The sequence below is a fragment of the Engraulis encrasicolus genome, chromosome 8, assembly GCF_034702125.1.
Source record: "Engraulis encrasicolus isolate BLACKSEA-1 chromosome 8, IST_EnEncr_1.0, whole genome shotgun sequence".
Taxonomy (NCBI): domain Eukaryota; kingdom Metazoa; phylum Chordata; class Actinopteri; order Clupeiformes; family Engraulidae; genus Engraulis; species Engraulis encrasicolus.
The window spans coordinates 3378228-3403827 of record NC_085864.1 but is presented as its reverse complement, the minus strand read 5'-3'; the positions used below and the strand labels follow the sequence as shown (position 1 = coordinate 3403827).

General features: G+C 42.7%; 2 protein-coding genes across 3 annotated transcripts; one reads left to right on the top strand and one right to left on the bottom strand.

Annotated features, from left to right (window-relative positions):
• Window positions 1–4086: 4086 nt before the first annotated feature.
• rwdd2b (RWD domain containing 2B) lies at window positions 4087–6928 on the bottom strand. Its single transcript, XM_063204817.1, has 4 exons — window positions 6333–6928; window positions 6165–6232; window positions 5498–5866; window positions 4087–4523 (listed from the first exon to the last, which is right to left on the bottom strand). The coding sequence occupies exons 1-4, from the start codon at window positions 6534–6536 to the stop codon at window positions 4274–4276; spliced, it is 891 nt and encodes a 296-aa protein (XP_063060887.1). The 5' UTR covers window positions 6537–6928; the 3' UTR covers window positions 4087–4273.
• Window positions 6929–6986: 58 nt separating this feature from the next.
• On the top strand, window positions 6987–25497 carry usp16 (ubiquitin specific peptidase 16). 2 transcript variants are annotated; one of them, XM_063204815.1, is made up of 18 exons: window positions 6987–7214; window positions 7590–7676; window positions 7799–7974; window positions 8194–8297; window positions 8637–8752; window positions 9528–9769; window positions 10685–10780; window positions 15245–15375; window positions 15973–16060; window positions 16269–16350; window positions 16431–16522; window positions 16716–16769; window positions 17057–17236; window positions 18273–19230; window positions 21466–21560; window positions 22269–22355; window positions 22606–22759; window positions 23410–25497. In XM_063204815.1, exons 2-18 carry the CDS (start codon window positions 7616–7618, stop codon window positions 23529–23531), a joined length of 2838 nt encoding a protein of 945 aa, XP_063060885.1. In that variant the 5' UTR covers window positions 6987–7214; window positions 7590–7615; the 3' UTR covers window positions 23532–25497. The 2 variants fall into 2 exon arrangements, with proteins under 2 accessions (XP_063060885.1, XP_063060886.1); XM_063204816.1 differs by having other exon boundaries at window positions 7012–7016.
• Window positions 25498–25600: the final 103 nt, after the last annotated feature.

Sequence of the window (25600 nt, the reverse complement as noted above, 5' to 3'; positions counted from 1 at the left end):
GCACAGACACTAGATCAAATAGTGAAATGGGTCAGTTATGAAGGACAGTAGAGTAGAGAAGACTTTCCAAGAAAATAGAAAGGACAGACACTATCTGTGTCTGACAGCATTTGACCAGCAGTGACCAGAAGGACGGCTGGAAGACAAACTAATGATTGCAGCGAATTGAAGCAGTGTGTGTGTGTGTGTGTGTGTGTGTGTGTGTGTGTGTGTGTGTGTGTGTGCATGCTTGCGTGCGTGCGTGTGTGTGTGTGTGTCAGTGGGGGGTGGCTTGGTTTTGCTTTAATCTCACGATGTAATGACAGTTTAAGGTTTTGGTATTTTGATGAATTCTGGGATTGGGTTTAAAACTGCTTTCATTTTGTTTGCTGGTCGGTAATCTCCTAACCCTGGTGGTTCTTAATCAAAACTGGCGAGCAGGTTTTTAATCTGGCATGAATGAGGCCGCGGATTACGCTCCCCTGACCTTGCCACGCTGCACAGCTGCCTCTGTCTCCGATCAGTCCTTACTCTTCCTGTGTGTGTGTGTGTGTGTGTGTGTGCGCGCGTGCACGCTTGCGTGTCTCTGTGTATATGTGCGTGCATGCTTCTGTATGTGTTTGATAGTTTTCATGTAAAAGTGTGTTTGAGTGCTTGCATGCGTGTGTGTGTGTGTGTGTGTGTGTGCGCGCGCACGTCTGTCTCTGTGTGCATGTGTGTGCATGCGTGTGTGAGAGAGAGCTGTCTGTATGTGTGTGCTTATGTGTGTGTGTTTGCATGCTTGCTTGTGTGTGTGTGTGCTGCATTGACATCGATCAGAATACATCAGTCAAGCTGAATCAGACTTCACTGCAAATGTATTTTACAGTGCCACTTGTGTCATGCTTAATAATGTTATACACAGGTGTATGAGCACAGTATAAACAATGTGATACAAACAACTCCCTCTGAAAAGGATTATACTTGTTTAGCCACTGTTCTCCACCACCAGTTCTCATTCTACAGTACAGTAGGCCCTACAACTGAGCTTGAGATATATTCATAACACGAGTCACTTGGGGTTAAGTGAAGATTTGTATAAAATCCTTATAAGAGATGGAATTTAAGGCACACAGGTAAACAATGAAAAAACAGTTCTTTTTGTGTGTCCGCCATGTACTAAAATACATCGTACATATATTGTACACTGCATGATAATTCCTGTATCGTCAGTGCTGATGGTTGTATACAGACCAAATGGGAGACTATAAAAACCTCCACAAATGAAGACCACACTACTGTATGTAATTGCAAATGTGAATACATGGCAATGGGGGCAGCCATGGGCTAATGTTTAGGGTGTTGGCCTATCAATCTGGGGGTTTTAGGTTCAAATCCCACCTGACCTCTCCCTCTACCTCCACCAATGGCTGAAGTTTCCTTGGGCAAGGCACCAAAGCCCACATTACTCCAGGCACTGTAACCAATAACCTGAAAAATAATATCTGTAAGTTGCTTTGGATAAAAGCATCAGCTACTAAGTGTAATGTAATGTCATGATGGAATTCCAGCCGCCCCACAGTACTGAATGTCCTCAAACCCCCCGTCCCACATACATACAAACCACCTCTAGGGGGTGCAAGAACCTCAGCAGTGACCTGTGTAACTGTGCTCAACTCTGAACATTGCATGCGTCCCTATTGCTCATATAGACATTTCACTGCTGATTGCGCTTTCAATTGTGAGCCATGCAATATAATCAAATAGCAGCAGATCATTTTGTAATCTATGATTTTTCTAATGTTTGCTTTAGTACAATGATTGCCAATACCAATATGCCTACAAATGCAAAGGAAATGTGTTTTGATAAGACTTCCACTTTTTAAGTTGAGTAATATTTGGTAAAAATCACAAAATGGTGTCATATTCATTTGTCAATACCCATTACCCAATGCCCATATGTCCAACAGCTCTTTCACTTATAGTTCCCTGTAGACAACATGGATAATTGAGGACAAATACCATGGCTTGAGTGCCCTCATGTGGATCATTCCAGTCATGACACTTCACACTATACAAGCACTAAGTACCAGACATGTATGTTTCTTTGATGATGTAGAGAGATATACTACATAAGTATAACTATTTTATTAAATTTCCCCATGTGCTGTTCCTGTATGATTGATGATGCTATATAACAGTCGGGCGTGAGAAAAAAAAACAAAAACAAAAAGAGGCTATAATATTCCCCTTAAGAACTGCGTTATAATAAACTATTACATCTCTGATGGAGGATGCAACTTTCTTGTTTGCAATGTATTCTTAATGTTTCCTGTTGCCCTTTGGTGGGTTTTGGGATGCACCAACTCCATAGAGTTTTGACAGGAGTGCACAGAAAAAATAGTGTGAAACGGCACAGGTCAGGAAGGCCTTGGCTAGAATCTACCGGTATATGGTGGGGCCTTGTCATGGTTAAGTTTGGGAAACCCTGGTATACAAGTATAAACATTCGACGGCATCAGGCCAAGGTTTTCTTTTGCAAATGTTTCCATGGCTTTTTGTGTGGTGAAGCTCTTTACTTCTATTCGGAACTACTACTACAGTACTGCTACTCCATTTACTAACACAACTACGGCACTCGGTAATCACCTTTTTCACCTGTGGGAGGTATGCGAATGTCAAAGTGAACCTGACGAAGCGCAATGCGAAACACGTTGTTCACCTAAATAAAAACAACAAAAACTAAGTCCACCAGTGTGCGGTGATCCTTCTTTTTTTTTTTTACCATGGACTGATAACTGCACTTCACCAGCACCTGGAACCTGGCTGTGCATAGGAGTTCCAGATCCTTAACAACTACGGCACTGCTTATAACAACAAGCTAAAGCACCTGCTCCGTTGCAAAAAAATGACAAAATGCCTGTTTTTAAAGTTCCTTTTTTGTATTTTGTCACAATGTACTTTGATCCATGTTGACATGATCATCTTCTAATGGTTGACAATCAAAAGCATGTGACAGTAATTCCTGGATATGGCATAGTCTCTATAGCTTAGTAAGGCAGCCAGAAATTCCACATATCCCTGGCAACCCCTCGAGCACCTGTCCGCTAAATGTGCACGCCACTGGTGGGCACTGGTAGGGCCTACTACCGGCACTACGCAACCACAACTACTACACTGTTTATTACAATGGCACTTTCCCTTCAGACCTAAAAAAAGGCAAGACTGACATATCTGAATCACTAGAGAATGAAATGTCACAATACTGTCTTTGATCGGATTAGACTTCACGAGTCAACACACTAGTGAAAACTTAGTGCACAATTATAAGCCTTTCCATGGATATACGAGGTAAGTGATTTTGACAGGCAGTGTCATCTGTGATATTACAGGAATCTAGAGAGACCGCGTTCCAATTCAAGGACTTAAATTCTCTCTCCCCTGAGCCATTAGAGACACTGAATGCTCAATCAATTAAGATGCCTCAAAGCTAATCTCTCTTGTTGTCAAATATGCAACACCAGACACCAATTTAAGTTCAGTATTACAAAACTCTGAAGGGCAAGTTCTACAGGGTCTAAGAGTAATGCACCTGAAATGTTCACTTCAACGTTCAGTGTGCACATAGACCATGTAGTGAGTTAAACACATAAAAAAGTGTCTCAACATACTCAACGTATCATCCTGTAAATATATTGCTATGTTGTAAGGTGTCTGCTGATGTTGCACATCATTTGGGATAATATTTGGACCATGTCAAGGCATTTAAAAACATGTCCTGATTAGAATGGTTAGGATTTCAGAAAGGGCTTAACAAAACAAGACAAAACAAGCAAACAAGGTAGGCTATTGACAAGTTAAGGCTAGTGTAATACAACTGCATTTGGAAATTGGCAGGAATTCTCCCTTAATCCATTGTACAAAGTATAATTTAGATAATAGAAATGACTGCTCCTGCCTCAGCAGCATCAGATGCCTGGCAGAGGTACTTTCCCTCCTCCTCCATGTAAACGAATGCAACCATGGTGATGTGGCTAATGTCAGGGTTAACACTGCCACTTGTGTTAAGCACTCGCTGTACTCTACATAAGTATTTTAATTTGTACAAACTCGGCACACTGCAGGAAGTGGAAGTGTTATGCGTTATAATTTTAAATTTATTTTTTAAAATTTAGAGCAGCACCACATCCATCAGTGCAGTAGAGCACAGCAAAGCCCTTACTGCCTTCTGAAGGACCCCACAGGATTACAGTCTACAGCCAGAGACCCTTATCTGCACCATGGGAGTCAACACCACCACTGGCGCAAGGCTTGGCTATTTCCCCTCAATCCCAAAGTACAACTGGAAAATCTCCCCGCATCCCTTCTCGCTGAGGAACTGGTACAGCTGCCCAAGGTCCATGTGATTTCCCCGGTTTCCATGGGGATCAAACATAGCCTCCTCGAACCCGGTGAACTTGCGGAGCGAGGCAATGCTCTCGTCTGGGCTGTCACAATGGCCGGTGTCCAGAGGAATATCCTCTCGATGGCGAATCATTATCCGCTTCCATGTCAGCACTTTCACTCTGGAGGGAATGAAGAGGAGTGTGACACGCTGATAAGAACGAGTGATTCAAATAAGAGTGACATACCATAAAGTAAATAGTGGACAGGGCTATATTTCTTTCTTTTTTTTCAAACAGCATATTTGGTCAAATATTCACTTTAACTCTGAAGGAATAAAGAGCAGTGTGACAGACTGATAACAGTCTGATTCAAATAAGTGTGACATAAGCGGTGGACAGGGGCTATTTATTCTTGTGTGTGTGTGTGTGTGTGTGTGTGTGTGTGTGTGTGTGTGTGTGTGTGTGTGTGTGTGTGTGTGTGTTTTTAAACAACAGAATAAGCCGTTTTCACAGAGATTCAACTTAAGTGCAAATTGAAGGCAATTCACATGCCATGACAAGTGAACTCTGCACAAGTTTGTTTCCCTATTGAGCAAGGCACTGAACCATTAGCCTGATTATCATCGACTTTCAAATCTCTTCGAGACTTGGTCTGACAAAGACCATAACAATTAGCATTTCCTAAATTGCATGGTTGACCTGCCTCCCTTGGTTTGCTAATGAAGGTATGCTTCCCGACAAAGTGGGAGGAGTTCCCGATTTTTCGGGAGCTTAGAAACTATGTTGTATTGCTCTTGGCCTGACTTGATGCAACACTGAAGGTGTTGCATCACTAGGAGGGCACGACCTGGCCACTGAACCATAACCCTGTGCCTCACAAAGTGGCTTTAGACAAAATCTAAGTACAATATTGTGAATTGTGACAGAATATCTGGCCTTCTACTAGGGAAGTAGAATACTACTACAACACGTTTGATGTGCACTATGGTATCTCTTAAAAACATACAGATTCCTTTGTGAGGCAGAACCAAGAAATGAAACAATTTCCGCAAACAACCGGGCAGATGGTTCTTTTTCACATTTGGTGTATCTGATACGGTTGTCATTACCACACATGACATTCAGTACAAGGCTCTGTATTATTTCAGACATACCTGCCCCAAAACTCGTCACAAAGTGTCCTTAGGCCCTCCACACAGACAACCCCAGGCTTGCCTGGCATGCAGAATCCCGTCAGCTTGAGTTCCTTAGACCATTCTAGAATGTTCTTCCTCTTGACCTTGTTGTAGATGTGATGGCTGTAGATCCACAGGCGAGTGAACATCTCCTGCGTGGGAACTGCTGCTGTGTCTCTCTTGGGAGGCAGTGTGGCTTGCGTGCTCCTGTCAATGTACTGGCCGGCGTTGTCTTTGACCCATTCCAATGCAGGTAACAAACACACCTCTCCACAGCAGTTCTCCAGCAGGTAGGCCTGGAGGTCGGCGTGCAGCTGCGTTTGCTGAGCTCGACTAAGCTGTGCACACCTGTCAGGTGAGAGGGTAATATGCTGAGGAAAAATTGGGAGGACACTGTAACAACTTGATAGTAACTAACTACTGTCTTCCAAAGTCAAGCCAATGTGTTCATTGCCAAATTAATTATATATTTGATATAATTTAAATATAAAGGTCTAGACAGTACACATATGCCATCATTATATCACCATATGATTATTATCAGAGTGTAACATCACACCAAGGTAGCATAAGCATTTCCATGCATTATAATTACTTGACTGTAGCCCAACACAAGATGAAACACATGACCTATTGGAATACACACCTGACAGAAATCTCAGGAAGGACTTTGGGGTAGTCTGACAAATAGGTGCACGAAATGGTCACATCCACCTGGGGACAAGGGACATACTCCATTAGGTTAAAAAATGATACCACTATAGTCAGCCTATTATCTTGCATATTGCTACAGCATGCTGTGTGCAGCATTCACCTCCTTTGTGCTTTCAGTGTCCATTCTGTGTTTGATTAAAAAGTCAGGTCTTGACTGTGGGGGTACACTGGACACCCCCTCAACATAGTCCCTGAGTTCTGCAAAAGCCAGTTGATCTGTGACAACAAATTCTTCTTCACTGGGAAACATGCTGGTCAGAAGTTCAAGCTCGGCGAGCTGTGCCTCTGCTTCTTCCAAAGCCATTTCTTCAGCGCACACAATGTACAATTGAAAGAAAATGTCTATCACACAGGCTGCAATTAGACAGTGTACAAAGTGCACATATATGCCACGACTGCATGTCCCAGTAGTGTGCTAACACCTATCATGTTTACAACTACACACCAGAAGCATGGTTTGCAATGCATTGCTATCAATGGCAACGTCAATATCAAAGCCGCATCTTATAAGTGAAATAGAGCGACACACTGCATTTGCTAGCTGTGGACATAAAATCCCAAAGTTTGAGGCAGCTGTCTTCTTCCACGAGTGTACAGTAGCCTACGATATCCAAAGAGACTTGTTGTGATCGGTAAAATATATGTTCAATATACTGCTGCAGACCATGAAAGACAGTCGATTGATCCAGATTGCATAGAAATCTGCAAAAAAATAGATCAGGAAGTAGTTCCGGTTCAAAGGGAAGTGAATTGTATCCGCGAGCCGAGCATCTGGTGATTTCACGTTAGTTACATTTCTGATTTAGTTTTTTCTTAAAATGTGTTGATTCAAGGATTTGTGAGTTCTCACACCACGTCGTGTTGTTAAAGTTAATAATATCATCCCCACGGACATGGCTAAACGCATAGAATGATGATGATCGGTCGGCAATACGCAAGTTTTGTTCAGTTTAGGCACTCACATCCACGCTTTTGACTTCAGGTAAACTGTTAGCACTACATATGACAGCAGTTCATAACATCATCAAACTGATGTTCATTGTATGATGTGCTTTGCCAGCAGAGTTGTTGGATGATATTGTTTAACCTCAAAACAATTGATTACAGCCTGTCAATTTCCCAACCATGTGAATATTTCCTCGGAAGTAGCTATTGTTGGCAGATGGTTTTTACCGGTATTTGATAACGTGATGGTAATAAAAGTCAGATAGCTACCTTACTCAGTTGACAGCTGTAAGTCGATGTTGATGTTTGCAGTGTCTGAGAGATATGATAACATATGTGATATGAATTGAAACTAAAGAGGTCCTATCCAGTGACAGAAAGTTAATTCATCAATTAAATGTTGTTAATCTAGATTTTCTCGCGAATCTGCCATTCGCGATGGGTAAGAAGAAAGGAAGAGACAGAAGTTCCAAGGAGGAGAACATCATCGATTTGACAGGTAAATAGGCCTAACTGATTAACTGAATGCGAAGATACACTAGGGATGTGAGGATGAGAATATGCCATGCTGTGCTGTAGGCCTATGGATTTAAAAAGAGCCCTGTCATTCTGTCCGTCAAGGCCCATCCTGTTCCCACATCCGCAAGGGAATAGACCACATCTTGTTCAAGAAGACCTCGCCAGAGGTCGACTGGAGCTCGTGTCAAGACTGCCAGGAGGCACCCAGCACCAATTCTGAAGATGGCATGAGCACAGAGCCACAAGTCATATGGATGTGCCTCAAGTGTGGACACAGGGTATGCATTTCTATAGCTTGACACATGTACCTACCTATGCAGTGTGCCTGAGAGTGGTACCCTGTTCTATAATCGTGATGACATGCATGTGAATGTTGTAAAATGCATTTCAGATACCTTTTCAGTTTCAACCTCAATGACATCACCTAAGAATACCCTGGTGGTATTTTATAGATCAAGTTGTGTTGTGCAATATATGTTTTTTTGCCATTTGTTAAGGGCTGTGGGAGATACTCTGAAGACCAACATGCAGTGAAGCACTATGACAAGCCTCGTTCAGATCCCCATTGCCTGGTGCTAAATTTAGACAACTGGAGTGTATGGTTAGTGATGTCTCCTCTTGTCTCACTCCCACACACATTCATAATACACTTATGGGTCTTGTGCCCGTATGATTATTGCACTGCCCCCCTCCACCCTCTGCACTTATGCACTGGTCCACTTTATACACACACACACACACACACACACACACACACACACACACACACACACACACACACACACACACACACACACACACACACACACACACACACACACACAGAGAGAGAGTACAGGTGAACATTTCTAATTTCACAACAGGTCCTAGTTTTTAGTATGCATATGACAAATAAAAACTCCCTGTACACTTGTATGATGATCTGCTCTCCCTTTTGCAGGTGTTACATCTGCGACGACAGTGTGCAGTTCTCAAGTACAGGGCAGCTCGCACAGCTGGTCACAAACCTCAAAAAGCAAGCAGGGGCAGTCGACGGAAAAAAGGGCTCCAAAACAAGTATGTCGCCTACAGTATGTCTGTGATGAAAGACATGTTTGACACACTAAAACAGTGGTTTAATCCCATGCTTTTTAGTTAGGACGACATGACTGTTAAGATTTTGTACCTGCTGAAAAGGGTGTTGAATGAGAGAGAGAGGCTTAAAATACTGTTTTATTTTATTATTATTTTTAAAGGTTGAATTGTTTAAAGATAGCATTTTTAAAAGATTGGATTTTTCACCTCATCTGGCTTTAGCCTCTTGTAAGCTTCCACTCCAATATAATTTCCCCATACCCATCACACTGGCTACGTTTGTGATGAGAGACATGTGACACACACAAATTGTGTTACAGTCATGTGCATAAAGATAAAAATCAAGGCTTCTTGTGACATGAAGTTTTTCCACCTGCTTAAAATATGCTGAATGAGAGAGAAATGTAAAAGATATGTTGGTTTTGTAACTCGTGTTGTATTTCTGAAAGTAGGAGAAAAGTAAACCGCATTATAGCATTATACTCCCGATCTCAAGCCCCTACCCAACCCTGACCAACACAATTTTTTGCTGTCACCTACACATCAGATTGAACCAAAAGAAAACAAGGAGAAAGAAACAGACCAATACAATGAAATAAAAGTATAAATAAAAATAAAAGATTGAAGGTGACCATTTTTCACCAAGTGTGGCCTTAGCTCGCTGCAGGACAAATAAAACTAATCTTGAATCTTGAAGATTCCATTCAATTGCATTTCCCTGTACCTGGTCTCCTGATCTCATATTTGTGTTTTACAGGGGCACCTGCAGAAGAGCATAGTCCCAGATGTAACGGTCCTAAGGTGGAGAAAGAAGCCAACAATGTGGTGGATGAAGAGGAGGAAGACAAGGAGAACAAGGGCAGCGGAAAGAAAAGAAATGCAAAGAAGGACGCCAGTCCTGTTGGGAAGAAGACTGAGGTGGTGGACAACACGGGTGCTGTGACAGTCAGAGGTCTCAGCAACCTGGGGAACACTTGTTTCTTCAATGCCGTTGTACAGGTAAGGGGTGGGCTCTTTCCATCATGCACTTTATAGGATTTGACTGGTTTTAGCATGAATGCATGCATCTTTATTGTTCACAAATGTGGAAACTTGTCATAGTCTGTTGCTGTGATTGTTATGGCATGCTCGAGAAAGCATGTGTGCAGTTTGAATTGTTTAAATGTACAAAATGAATATGTGACCTTGCTGAGATTCCTAATCTGCACAATAAAGGGGTTGATTTTAAGGATGCAACAAAAGGTTGTAATGAGGATGGTAATTTCTCATTTCATCTCTGAAATTGGATCCTTGAAATCTTAGTAAAAGATTGCTGGAGGACAGGATTGCTGGAGGACTCATTTTCTGGAGTTTGGGTTGGGGTGGGGAATTTATTTAGTGCATTTACAGGTATTTTTTGGCATAGTGCTGTCACAGTGCAGTGACATACATGTACTTAATAGGTGTTTTTCTGTGATACTTGAGTCCAAGTCAAAGAGATGGGGCAGTTTGTTTGTTGCTAGATATCAGGGCCTTAAATGCACAGAATAAGATGTAGTAGCTGTAGTGCCCATCAAGGAAATATGATGAACAGAGAAACACAAAATACGAGGCTATTTCCTTGACGCAAAGAAAATAAAAGGCATCCATCATCATTATGATTATATGCGAAGCATCAAGGTAATGCTCTGTCGTGGCCCGAATATAATACCACTGTCACTTCTGGGGAATTTGTATAATCTACCAATCACATTTCTGTTTTGTGAACAAATGTTTTTTTTTTTAAACAAAGAGGAGAGAGAAGGACAGGGGAGACAAGACACAATAGACACCCAAACAAACATAACAGACAAAAAAGGCTCTAGGACTCCAGCATACCAATCACATTGTTAGTGCTGAAGAAATACTAACCTTACCAATAATGTGTCTCCATAGAACCTGTCCCAGACCCAGCTCCTGCGGCAGATTCTTTGCAGTGTCACAAAGGAGAAAAGGACAGCGACTCTAACGCCCAACGTCGCCTCTGGACTGGTGAGTGAACTGAGCCTGAGAAAATGCCTCTTTCATTATAGTGTCTTAGCGGTATTGTTTCACCAGCAATATTACTTTTAAGGAAGTGTGCATGAGAATCGTCCCACTCTTCTTCAAGACGGGGTCTTCGGGGTACCAAATTTTCCCACTGACCACTACAATAAAGAGCCAGGCTTGTTGGTATGACTGTGTACAAAATCCTTACTGGGTGTGGAAAGCATGAAAGGCCAACACACCAATTATTTTACTAGTATTTTGAATGGTGTGGGATAAGGTGGTGTTTCTTGAAACCTCTGAATATCGACTTCTCTGTGTTCTCGTAAATAATTAACATCTGGAATGATCCAAACATACTGTATGTGCAATTAACAATCTGCTGTGAATGTGCAGGGCAATTGGGAACTCATTGCATTTTTAACTCTGAGTAAGTCAAGCTGACTCATGTTCGAATGTAATTTGAATGAAGCTGTCCAAGTCTTTACGGCACTAATTACTTTGGTGTGTTTCTCAGCGATGAACTCATCTGTACTGATCAATAAAACAGGGGTGACCTGCTGTTCTGTCTGTTGGAGAAAGCCCTCGTATAAACAACCCCCTTCTCCTTTCCCTTCCTCTCTTCTTCCTCTCCCTCTCCGTCTCCTTCTTCTTACATTCTCTCTATGGGGTGTTAACAAACAAATAATTCTCCTACAAGTGAAGGCACACCATCCCTTGGCACTATTATTTTCATTTCATCGAGTTTAGGTTCTTTGATTACGGTAAATCATGTATACAGTGCCCTCCATAATTATTGGCACCCCTGGTTGAGATGTGTTTTTTAGCTTCCAATTATTTTATTTTTTTTCTAAATAATATGGGACCTTAATGGAAAAAAAGAGAAAAATCCAACCTTCAGTGCATTTATTCAGTGGGGAAAAAATCCCAAATAAAGAAATAATTATTTGACATCAAATAATGTGTGTCACAATTATTAGCACCCCTGGTGTTAATATTTTGTACAACCCCCTTTTGCCAACAAAACAGCACCTAATCTTCTCCTATAATGTTTCACAAGATGGGAAAAGACAGAAAGAGGGATCTTCAGCCATTCCTCTTTGCAGAATCTCTCTAAATCATCCAGAGACCTGGGTCCTCTCCTCTGTACTCTCCTCTTCAGCTCACCCCACAGGTTCTCAATGGGGTTGAGGTCAGGGGACTGAGATGCCCATGGGAGGAGCTTGATTTTGTGTCTGGTGAACCATTTCTGTGTAGATTTGGCCATATGTTTAGGGTCATTGTCTTGCTGAAAGACCCAGTGACGACCCAGCTTCAGCTTTCGGGCAGAGGGCAACAGATTTTGATTTAAAATGTCCTGGTATTTCAAAGCATTCATGATGCCATGCACCCTAACAAGGTTCCCAGGGCCTTTGGAAGCGAAACAGCCACACAGCATCACTGACCCACCCCCATACTTCACAGTGGGTATGAGGTGCTTTTCAGCATGCGCATCTTTCGTGGTACGCCAGACCCACTTAGAGTGTTTGTTGCCAAAAAGCTCAATCTTGGTCTCATCTGACCAAAGCACACGGTCCCAGTTGAAGCCCCAATACCGCTTGGCGAACTCCAGACGCTTGCGTTTATGATTGTGAGTGAGGAAAGGTTTTCTCCGTGCATGCCTCCCAAACAGCTTGTTCAAGTCAAGTCAAGTCAAGTAGGTTTATTGTCAATTTCTTTACATGCACTGGTCATACAAAGAATTTGAAATTACATTTCTTGCTTTCCCATACAGACATAGACTAATCTAGGTAAGGACATAGACAGTATAGACATAGACAGTACTTATACATGGACTTAAGACAGTATGGACATAGACAGTGCTCATACAGACATTTAAAGTGCAAGACTGGACAACAGAAGACTTGTAGAGGACATACATTAAGAGGTATTTGTTGTGCTTTTGTGCTTTTCCTAAAAAGTCCTTTATAGCGTTCTGACATGGTAATAGTAGCATTTTGAAGAAAAATAAATATTAAAAGGTCTGTCAAGTACACCAGCAGCAGTGTGTGTGTGTGTGTGTGTGTGTGTGTGTGTGTGTGTGTGTATGTGTGTGTATGTGTGTGTATGTGTTTAGTGCAGGTAGAAGGTGCGTTGTGCGTCTTGTGTGTGTGTTCGTGTGTCTGTGTGTGTGTGTGTGTGTGTGTGTCAGTGTGTGTATGTTTGGGTTTAGTGCAGAAAGTGCAGTGTGCTTGTGTGTGTGTGTGTGTGTGTGTGTGTGTGTGTGTGTGTGTGTGTGTGTGTGTGTGTGTGTGTGTGTGTGTGTGTGTGTGTGTGTGTGTGTGTGTGTGTGTGTGTGCATGTTGTGAGTTAGTGCAGGTTGAAAGTTCAGTCACAAGTATAGTACTGCAGGTGGAATGTTCAGTCGCAGATATGGTGGTGGGGGATGGGGGGGGGGTTGTCAGTGGCCTTGCTGGCTAGAGGCTGACATTGGAGGGAGAGTGGGTTGAGTGTTCAGCATCTTGATCGCTTGGTGCATTGTGCTGCTCGCCAGCCTGGTGGTACGGGAACGGAGGCGCCTGTACCTCTTTCCAGAGGGCAGGAGGCTGAACAGTTTGTGTGCAGGGTGGCTTGTGTCTTTGATGATCATCAGTGCTTTCCGGGTGAGGCGTGTGGTGTAAATGTCCTGCAGGGAGGGGAGTGGTACTTGTTGGCGTGTAGACAGCGCCTGATGGTTGATTTGGAGACTTTGTGACCCCAGGATGCTACCATTTGGTGTAATTCTGTAACAGTGAGCTTTGGAGATCTTTTGATTTCTCTTACCATCCTCCTCACTGTGCGTGGTGGCAAAATAAACTTGGGTCCTCGTCCAGGCTTGTTTACCACTGTTCCAGTTGTTTTGAACTTCTTAATTATTCCTCTCACAGTGGATATGGGCAGCTGCAGTTGAGTGGCAATCTTCTTGTAGCCTCTGCCTGACCTGTGAAGGTCGACGCACATCTGCCTCACTTGTATGCTGTGTTCCTTTGTCTTTCCCATGTTTAAGAGTGGATAAGAGAAATGGCCTCGGTGTCACGTCATATTTATACCCCAGGGAAACAGGAAGTGATGAATTACTAATTAAATGTTCCTACATACTCTGGTAAACTTTGTAAACTACTGTAGAAATGACAGAAATGCTTAAATTATATTTATTTCCTGGGAATTGTTAAGGGTGCCAATAATTGTGGAACAGGTGATTTAATGAAAAATAATTATTTTTTAGTCAGGGATTTTTTTATTTTCTTACAATTCATTTGAGTTGAAGGCTACATTTTCCTACAATGTTCAGTGTGACAGTATTCTTCTGCAATAAACACTGAATTTATTTTAAGGCTTTTAACACATCTCAACCAGGGGTGCCAATAATTATGGAGGGCACTGTATGTTTGGGCTTTTTGCCTTTATTGTAATAGGATAGTTAAGAGTCGGCGCCGGGTGTAAATGATCCAGCTTGGACTTTGTTTCTTTCTTGTGCACATCCACCCACTATACAGGGACCTGTAGTGGTGTAACAAGGTCGTAGACGTACATCTGACCCTGGGTTTTTGGGTTCAAAGCATCCCCAGCCACTGTTCTGTTGGATTGAATAAAAATACCTGCATGTTTTTCAACAGCCCATTCAACCCCACAGAGAGCCTACAGTTCTTTTGAATCGAATGAATTGACTTTTTGCTCATCCGCCCCACTATACGGGAGACTATGGATGGGTGCTGTTCTGTTGAGTTGAATCAGTTGACTTTTAGACTACGTTTATATGATTTATATGACGACGCAAAAGTGGCGACATTGGAAGTGTCTTTAGTTTACACGGCAACTACGCCGTCAGGTTGTGAAAACAATGTGAAGAAGTGTGATGTAACAGATGTATGTGACGTGAACATGTTTTGCTTTTTTTGCTGTTTACAAGTAGACGGAGACGCAACCGCCATTGACTTCTAATCCCCGCACTGTGCAAGGAGTCCGATAAAATATTTTGTCATATTTTGTCATTTTCACTCGCTACTGTCCCCATTTAAATATCTTGGAGTTTGCTCTATACAGGAGCATACAGGTGTAGACATATGGACACTTTTCTGTTGCATTGAACTATTTGACTTTTGGCCCATTCGCCCAACCATACAGGGAGCCTGTGAAGATGTCAATGTAAACTCGCTGTCACTGCAAACTCTGATACACATAATGTGCTCTGCATATTAGATGTACAATGTTCATTATGTCTAACTGTTAAATCAATTAAGATTTTTCGTTTGTTTCAGACATGTTAAAGTTTTATTCTTTACCTGACTTGTTTCCACGGTGTAACATCCTTCTTCATCAGAGGGTCACATGGACATTGATGTGTGACATGCTCTGTATATTTCCCTGCTGTTTTGGCCATTTATCAGTCACACCCATGTGGAATTAATTGACTTTTGCCCCATTCATCCATCCACCCACCCCACCTTACAGGAGCCCATGGAGGTGCATCTGGCTCAGCCTGGCTCCCTCACGCTGTCCATGTGGCAGCTGCTTAACGAGATCCAGGAAACCAAGAAAGGGGTCGTCACGCCACGCGAGCTGTTCACTCAAGTGTGTAAAAAGTAAGTCGGACTAAACTGCACTGGACTGACAAGAGCCTCAAGATCACTCCCCACTCCAAATGTATGCATGCCTATACAAGCACACACACACACACACACACACACACACACACACACACACACACACACACACACACACACACACACACACACACACACACACACACACACACACACACACAGACAGACCCATACAAAAAGGCAATGAAAGTGTTGCATTCTGTCCTGACGGTCCTGATGACCTCTTCCTTCACTGTAGACACACACACACACACACACACACACACACACACACACACACACACACACACACACACACACACACACACACACACACACACACACACACACACACACACACACACACACACACACACACACAGACCCATACAAAAAGGAAATGAAAGTGTTGTATTCTGTCCTGACGGTCCTGATGACCTCTTCCTTCACTGTAGACACACACACACACACACACACACACACACACACACACACACACACACACACAAACACACACACACACAGACCCATACAAAAAGGAAATGAAAGTGTTGTATTCTGTCCTGACGGTCCTGATGACCTCTTCCTTCACTGTAGGGCTGCTCGGTTCAAAGGCTTCCAGCAGCAGGACAGCCAGGAGCTGCTCAGGTACCTGCTGGACGGGATGAGGGCAGAAGAAATGACAGTAAGCGCCTCACTTTTGTACTGAGGGGATAAGTGAGACTTTGCAGGCCTTGATTTGATGACGTGATATATTTTGATGAGGCGAAGGAAGTATGACCTTGTGTGTTAAAGACCAGCAATGATTTATTGATTATTGTCCAAACAAATATTCCTCTCCTACGTGAAAGAATAAATATATTTATTTTTCTTACTTTTGTCTTACTTTACAGAGATTTAAGTGTGGCATTACAGAGGCCTGGAAAAGTTCGGGAAAGAATGCAGAGTCTGAGGAATCCAAGACACTAATGAGAAGTAGGCAACAATCCTTAATTACTGTTTATGTAGTCTTGTGTGAACCTGTCATCCTCTCAATATGCCTGCCTTGTTTTCAGACTATGAGAGAAATGGAGCCCTCCGAAACTTTGTTGACCATGTGTTTGGGGGTGAGATGACCAGCACAGTGATGTGTAAAGAATGCAAAACGGTATGCAGCACACGCACACGCACACGCACACGCACACGCACACGCACACGCACACGCGCACACGCACACACGCACACACGCACACACGCACACACACACACACGCACACACACACACACACACACACACTCCAGTGTGAGGGTAGATATGGGCAAATAAATGGTCTTACAATGTTTTTTCCATGCACTTCCAGGTTTCAGTTGTGACAGAAATGTTCCTGGACTTGTCACTTCCTGTTTCAGATGAGGTAATATTTCATGTTTTTCTGTGTGTTTTTAAAGGCAGATTGTACCCTTAATTGTGCATTTTGTGCACTCTATCATCATACACAGGTAATGACAAGGCAAGGCAAGTTTATATAGCGCATTTCATACACAGGTGCAACTCAATGTGCTTCACAAAGTTAACAAATGTAAATGAAAGGAAACAGGGAAGAAAGAAGGAAATTAATTAGAGTCAAAAACATTTAAAACAGAGATTAATCTAATCTAATATTTTGAGGTGTGGAAATGTAACACGTTCTATTCCATACAGGCATTCAGGAAAAAGAACCAGAAGAAAGGTGCAGGTGCTCAGAGGAGTAGCATCAGTGATGACGCACGGGACAGCAGTCCCCCTCCTCTGTTGACCAATGGGAAAGAAGATATGCCTACGGGGGCGGGCTCTAAGTACCAGCAGAAGAAGGCTAAGAAGCAGGCCAAAAAACAAGGAAAGGTAATCCAATGCACAACAGGCATACCCCCATGTCACATTAATAATCTCACGAAATGCTAAATCAATTCAAAAGGTCACTTTTTTGTCATAATCCATCCTTTCTGTATAATCAGATGGGTATCAAATCAGTTGGCTGCAGCTCTGCATTAATGTTTCGTTTCATCATTGTATCTGGATATCAAAAACGTTTGTGTTGTGAAATCGCAAATGTGGTGCCCATTCAAAAGTCAGTCTGATTCATTGTAAAACATCACGTGTAAAGGTCATACACGGGGTTTTAAATTGCATTGTTCCCTTGGCACACAGTTTTGATCCATATTAATGGCAAATTTTAATCCATCTTAATAATGCATTTATACATATTTCAAATCTTTTTTTTTTGTTGGAAAAAAGTATACAATTGTACTAATAGTTACAGTTTTTTAGTTTTTAATTAAGAACCAACAAACAAACAGAATGACATGTAACAAGTAGCATCCCCCTTACCAACTCCCTCCCCAGGATATCCGTATTGATGACACAGCTGAGGCAATCACTTTTATTATAAATCAACACAATCTGATCAATTAGTATAGTGTAAAAGGGGATCAACAGAGGTCAGAGAAGCAGTCTAAAGCGGGGGTTCCCAAACTTTACCTTGACAAGGACCCCCATATACCGGTAGATTCCAGCCGAGGCCCCTCTGACATGGGCCACACTATTTGTTTGCTGTGCACCTAGTTTCAACTCAAACTCATCAAAAAAGATGGTGCATTCCTAAACCCGTTGAATTTCTACAGAAAGAACAATACATTTTAATACAAAAATATTTTTGGCTGATTTTAAGTTATTCAATTTATAAAATTATTAATGTTATTTGCCTATATTTTTCCTGCCAACATGCCACGGCCCTCTGGCATCCCCTCGCGGCTAACACTTTGAAAACCACTAGTCTAAAGGTCACAACAAGGATTTAGAATCGCTACCTTGGCCCGCAGTCTGCTTGACAGGTAAATATTGTCATCCATCTTAAAATGTTGCGTTTTTGTATGTCCAGAATCAGCGGCGGTCACAGAAGCAGGACGGGAAGGGCACGTTGGATGATATGAGGAGTCAAGAGGAGGAGGATGAGGAAGAAAGCGGAGGTGGGGGAGGTGGAGGTGATGCTCCAGAGGAGTCGCCCCTACAGCCACAGGGCCTGCCGGGTGCCAAGGAGGAGGAAAGGGTGAAGGAGGAGGAGGAATCTCCGATGGACACGGACCAACTGTCAGCCATAGATCACTCCGAGCAGGGCCAGGAGAAACGGGGCCATCAGTCGTCCAAGGGCGTGGAGGAAGGTCAGCAACAGGAGTGTGAGGATGGAGAGCAAGATGGAGAGAAGAAGCAGCAGGAGGAGAAGGAAGAGGAGGAGGATGAAGAGGAGGAAGACTCCAGCGCAGACGTCTCCGCAGTCAGCAATCGATTCACAGCGCTGGCTGACGACCAGAGCTCCGAGACGGAGAAGAATAATAATGATGATGATGATGATGCCGGCGGCTCCAAGGAGAGACTTGAGAAGGCAGACGAAGACATGGAGAAGGAGAAGCAGGAGGAGGAGGAGGAGGAGAAGGAGGAGGAGGAGAAGTTGGCCGAGAAGATAAACCACTTGACCTTGAACGGAACCACGGAGTCTGGCGAGACCGATGCTGCTGGTGCCGAGAACACAAACGGAGACGCGCGTTCTAGTGAGTCTGATGGTGCTGGTAACGAGACCCAGAACGGGGATAGAGGGGACGGCACCGAGACCCAGGACGAAAAGGAGGAGGAGGAGGAGGAGAGCCCCGAGTACACGGTGGTGCACCAGGACCCTGAGACTGCCTTCCACACCCTGGCTCCCAGGACGGCGCCCGACAAGCAGGAGTGCTCGGTGCAGTCCTGCCTCTTCCAGTTCACCGAGGTGGAGCAGCTGACGCAGAGCAACAGCCTGCTGTGCGTCACCTGCACCAAACGCCAGCGAGCGCCCAAAGACTCCCAAGGTACAGAAATATAATGTAGTGCGCCATGTGTTGCCAACTATTCACTTCATCATGGCCTACTGTGTCACCTGCCCCAAATGCCAGTGGGCGTCCAAGGATGGATGTAGTAGTGTGTTTTTCATAATCATTCAGTTAGTAAGGTTGTTGTGACTGTCGTACGGCATGCTTTGTGTCACCTTTAGGTTCAGTAGCCATGTGTTAACCACTATTCACTTAATGAGTTAATAATTGTAACTGTCACACAGCCTACTGTGTGCCACCTGCACAAAACGTCAGCGGGCGCCCAAAGATGCTCAAGGTGTACAGTACAACGTCATGGCTTGTTAACCACCATTCACTTTATCAGTTTGTAATAGTAACTGTCACACAGCTTACTGTATGCCAACGAGTGCCAAAGTTATAGCAAAGATTCTTTAATTCTAATTAGACCGTTTCTGGTTATAGTAGTAGTAGTACTAATATAGGGTCTCAAAGGCGCAGAAAATTTCCATGGAAAGTTTGGTACTAGCCTGAGTATCATCCTCCGTAGTGACCGCGCTAGCTCAATACTTTCGCTTGCTGACCACGGCAGCAAGCGAAAGTATTGAGCTAGCGCGGTCACTACGGAGGATGATACTCAGGCTAGTTTGGTACAGGAATTTTGAGAATTTTCAAATTGGAAACTTTACATAGGAATTACAGGAATTTGGTCATTTATGGGAATTACTTGAACTGTTGCTAGCTACATACCTTACATTTCAGCATATCTGGTTTAGGTGCAGCACTTGGACATTGAACATTTTGCACAAACTAACTGAGGTCTTTAACCTTCACCTTTAACCTTCATGTTTATTCCTGTTATTTCCCCTAGATGCCTGAATATTCACATGGAAAGTTTCCACCTTTGCAACCCTTGTAGTATAGCATGCCATGTGTTAACCACCATTCACTTAATCAGTTTGTCATTGCAACTGTCACACAGCATACTGTGTGTCACCTGCACCAAATGCTAGATGGTTCCCAAGGATACCTTGCCACGTGTTGTTAACCATTCACTTAATCAGTTTGTCATTGTTAGACAGTCTGTTGTGTGTGTGTCACCTGCTCTAAAGCCAGGTGGTGTCAAAGGATGCTTTAAGTAGACAATGGCATGTGTTGTTTACAACCATTCACTGCACAAGGTTATTGTAAATGCCATTGTAATTGCCACCCAGCCTGCGTTGTCAACTGCACCAAATGCCATGTGGCACCAATAGATGCCTTCCGACTCCCTTACATACCCCCTGTCTGGTCCTGTGTTTGTATGTATGTGTCGTCTATTTTTGTATGTTGAATGTGTGATACTGCTGCGACACATGAATTTCTCTGTGTGGGATAATGAAGGGCATACTGTACTTACTTACTCATGCCCACGGTACAGTAGTATTCCACTATTTTGCACTATTTCTAGAAATGGTGCAGTATATCGCTTTAGCAAGCATGTCCCATTTTATGTCTTGCTTAAAAAAATCAGGTGACTGTACACATAAGCACCACAACTCTTTAGAAAGGCTGAGCCAAAGATGCATATGGTAGAGAATGCTACCTGTCGTTAACAGGTAGCTGGCGTCTAGTTACTAGGCACCCAGTTGGTCCTTAGATCAGAGGGTTACAGGTTTAAATCCTGCCATTCCTTGAACTGTCCATGAACAAGGCAACTAACCATGCATTGCCCCTTTATTAGGATAGGTTAGGATTCTTTATCAGTCTCCACCAAGGAGAAATTTGTCAGGTCGTCTACGAGTGATTTGGTACTAAGCCCTTCACGAACATGCAGTAGTGTCAGGACAGGTGTGGCCGGTCTAACACATTTGCTATAACCAATACCCTGTAATATCTGTTACTCGCTGAGTTTAATGTAATGTAATTTTAACAATTAACTTAATTGTGTTGTTGCCGGGAACAGTAAATGCCTTTGTAATTTCCACAACAGGCCTTTAATAATAGGGAGTAATCATGTTGAAGCCTGAGGGTAGAGTACCTTCATATGTACGTATTAAACCAGGGAGGCATAATCACAGAAAAATACAGACCTAGACAGTTGGTAAAAACACCTCTTGTATTAATGTTGCAATACCCTACATCCCATTATCTCGTATAATAACAACAAAAAGTCTGAGGTCTACAGAATTATATCTGACTATAATGTCTGAGCCTGGGGACTACACTAATTTCGCGAGTAACAAAGTTTTGATGGTGTTTGTTTGTGTGTCCTAGGTGCCAAGAAGAACGTGTACAGAGACGCTCTGAAACAGATGCTGATCTCCGCTCCTCCACCTGTGCTGACACTTCACCTGAAGAGGTTTCAACAGGTAATCCACCCTAACGCCACAACGACGTCCTTCAGTGATGCGGCTCGGAAGACACCAGGCTTAATTATTGGCTGCTACCACTAGGGAGACGCTTTGAAATGAGGGGGATGCGATACACACACGACTGCTATTCAAACACAATCAGTTTCAAGGACTCTTGGTGTGCACTTCATTGGTGCCGGCAGTCGATGAAGATATTCTGATGGACTGTTATCTTCTGTAATGGTTACATAATGTTAGGCAGACACTTCTCAGAATATTTGTGGCAGAGGCCTCTTTTATATAGAGTTGTGGAACAACATTCGTCCTTACATGACTGATCCAGATGCACAATTGCACTCAATATTGCACATATACCACTCGTTGTATTTACCACGAGTATTTGCTCTATTTTCTGCTCTTCTCCACCTTAAATGGGCTATAATGAGACAATGAAGCTGTGTGTGGTCTTGCAGTATGTATTCATTGTTGGAGGAGTGTTATTTGGGCATTGTCATCGATTGTGTTGTACTTTATGATTTACAAGCTTTGATGTGAAGACAACATTTGCGTCTTTTTGAGTATTTTGTTGTGATCCTTATTATTTGGCAATACTAGAAGTTGATTTGTATGTACATTAAATTTTTCTATGTATTGTGTCTTATAATGCGTTTTTAGTAAACAACCATCTAATCTAATTTAATCTAAGGTATTCCTCCTGTCCCCTAGGTGGCCTACAGTGTATGCAAGGTGAACCGTCATGTCCAGTTTCCTCAGCTTCTGGATTTGGCGCCATACTGCTCCGTCAGTTGCAAGGTAGGCAGATTTCTTATGAAATGAGTCGTGTTTTGTCGACCAAGTGCTTTTCTCTCTTTTATACGGCGTCCCCTGTGGAGTCTGTACTGGGGGTCACTGCATCAAGGAAAAGAGGGTTAGGGGAAAAAAAATAATAATTTTGGTTTTGTTTCATTTGATCGATAGTTGTTTTTCCTAATTTGTGGTGTTCCTGGGATTGTTTCTCTGGAACATTTCTCAGATTGGATATATATTTGTTTCACGCCAACAGAACGTGTCGGAGGGAATGACCCAGGTGCTGTACGGCCTCTATGGGATTGTCGAACACAGCGGCACAATGAGATCAGGCCACTACACGGCCTACGTCAAGGCTCGGCCCTCATGTCAAAGCATGACACCCAACGGGGTAGCCGCCACCACACCAGGTAAGACGGTTAAAAAAAAGCGTTTTGTTACTGTGTGGTCAAAACATTTGCAGCATACTGTGGCTTTATTATTGCAAGTAAGCCCAACAGGGAAATGGTTCACTTAATAATCATCTGTATGTGTGTTGCGACAAAAATTCTGCAGAAAGTAGTGTGTGTTCAGCACTTCTAGGGTAACTTTGGGCCAGTGAGCTGCAGCCATCAAGTGCTGTGCACGGTGAAACTTTTCCTGCGAGTTTCTGATTGGCAAAGATGGGAGCGAGTCTGAGTTTTTGTCGTCGCTGATTACAAATAAACCAGAGAGAGGAAGTCACTGAGACAAATTCATATCCGTGATGGCTTGTCACAATGTAAAAGACAGGTAACTTAAGTATTTGGGAACAGGGGGTCTTGCTCACCGTAGCTTGAATATTCTGACACATTGACATTCTATTAAAAATATGTCAAGTCAGAGCAAGCTTGGCATTTCATAGCGGCAGCTGGGTACAGTATGCGGTGGTATATGACATTCTCCACTCTTCCTCTATCAGCTCTTTTTTTATCAGTTGTGTCAGAGAGGTGCCAGGCTATGCTACACTAGGCGACATTACCTCCCACTCAGTATGGTTTCTGTATAACCTATCTACCTGTAACCTTTCTCTTCCAATCAGGTCACGGTGAGCCGCCAAAAGGATCCTGGTTCTACATCAGTGACTCCAGTGTACAGCCGGTCTCGGAAGCCAAAGTGCAAAGCTCGCAAGCCTACCTCCTGTTCTACGAGAGGATCTCCTAATACATAAGCTTACAATCTCCTCTTCGACAGTGCCCAAAGCCAGAACAAGAACTACTGCTGCTGCTTTTGCCACACTATCTCGGGCGAACAGACAGACAGACAGACAGACAGACAGACAGACAGACAGACAGACAGACAGACAGACACAGACACAGACACAGACACAGACACAGACACAGACACAGACACACACACACACACACACACACACACACACACACACACACACACACACACACACACACACACACACACACACACACACACACACACACACACAGAAACTATTGACCCTGTAGTAAACTGGAAGTTTCAGTGGAGCGAAAGAAAAAAAAAAAAACAGCCCAACATGGGATATGTTGTGTGGCATCACAAGACTGCTGTGTGGTGGGCAGAGGTGTAGTTCATTTGGCTGGTTTGTTATGCATTAGAACAAATTAAACTGTTTTGCTTGGGTCACCTGGTCCAAAAAAACAGCAAGGGAATTTGATTGTTCATTTAACACATGCCTGTTAAATGAAGTGAATTGCTCCTCCTTCTTGCTGAGTCTTGGTCTGTTTTATTTACAGTCCTGGTTACGCAAACAGGAACTGCTAATGCATTTACATGCACTGTGAAGACAAAAAAGAAACTGTGTACCCAGCTAAAACTGGACATGCTACATGTTACTGTGGCTGAGATTAGCACACCTTAAGAGTCTGGCAATACAACTTGAAGTCAGTTCCATGTGCACCACATGCACCAATGGCATTGACCGTAGAGGCCTCCAGGTGAAATGCAGTGCCTAAGAGAACTCGTTATTACCACAGCGTATAAAGGTCTGTTCATAGCTTTCTCTAACCTGAAACTAAATATTTTATACAGATGTAATTTATCAAATAATTAATCTTATCAGTAGATGATATTTTGGCAGAATTGCAAAAAAAAAGGTCTGACGGAGGGTATATATTGTTTTTCTTGACAATGATCACTGCATAACTGAAATGAATGACTGGTTTATTTTGGTGCATTTAATTTTGTGAGGAGACTTGGTGGGCTATGCACCCCCAATGCCTTCCTAGATATTTCTCATTTGTATGTGATTTTATCTAAAATACAGAGGAGCCATTGCAGCCTTGTGTGAAGCAGTGACTGTAAGTGTACAGTCTGTGATGTGAACAGACATTCATTTAATGTTATGGTATAACCCCAGCAGAAGGTTGCCTGGGAACAGGAAGGAGGCCAGCTGAAATGATAGAACATGTTTTGTTTCTTTTTTTTAAACAAGCAAGCTAGAGGAAACTTTCTAGTCCTTTACAGAAGGATGTCAAAAACTAATATTTGATCTAATTTTTGGCAGTTTTTTCTTATTTGTTTTGCTGTTTGCTATTGGCTTTGGCAAGGAATTTGCTGCTACGACCTTTCCTCTTTCTTTTTGCTGGAGCATCCTTTTTGCTCCTTTTACCTTTGACTTGACAAAACTGTGGAATCACTTGAATCGATGTCTTGCACCCCAGCAAGTATTTCTGCCAATAAGTCAGGATTTTTATGTGTTTGACATAGAAAGTGAGATACGCTTTAGAAATCTTGTGGAAAAAGCGGTTTTATTTTTGTTAAAAGGTCTGACATTCTCCATTCTTACATGCCTGCACCCTCATGATTCTTCTTGGAAATGAATGGTTCCTTTTGCAAGTCCAATAAAAGCCATAAGGTATTGTTTACCAAGTCCTGTTGGTGAGGCGACTGGTATTTCCACCTCTTCTCTCACAAAGACTACCAGAATGTTTCCCTACAACATGTCAGGCATTGAACATACCTGTGGTGGTTGTGTAAATCAGCAACATGCTGTATAATGGCACTTCAGTAAGATGGTTCTATTGGTAGTGCTTGGGATTTTGTGAAATATTTATTCATGTATATTGTATTTTGTATTGTTTTTTTTTGCCTTGCCTAATGCAAGTAGGCTACAACAATAATAAAAAGTTATTAATCATGGTAAAAAGGTCTTCTAATTTTAATGACTTGGTGAATGTGAAATGAAGAAAAGATATTGACTTTTTTATATAATAATAATAATGAAACCTCTTAAG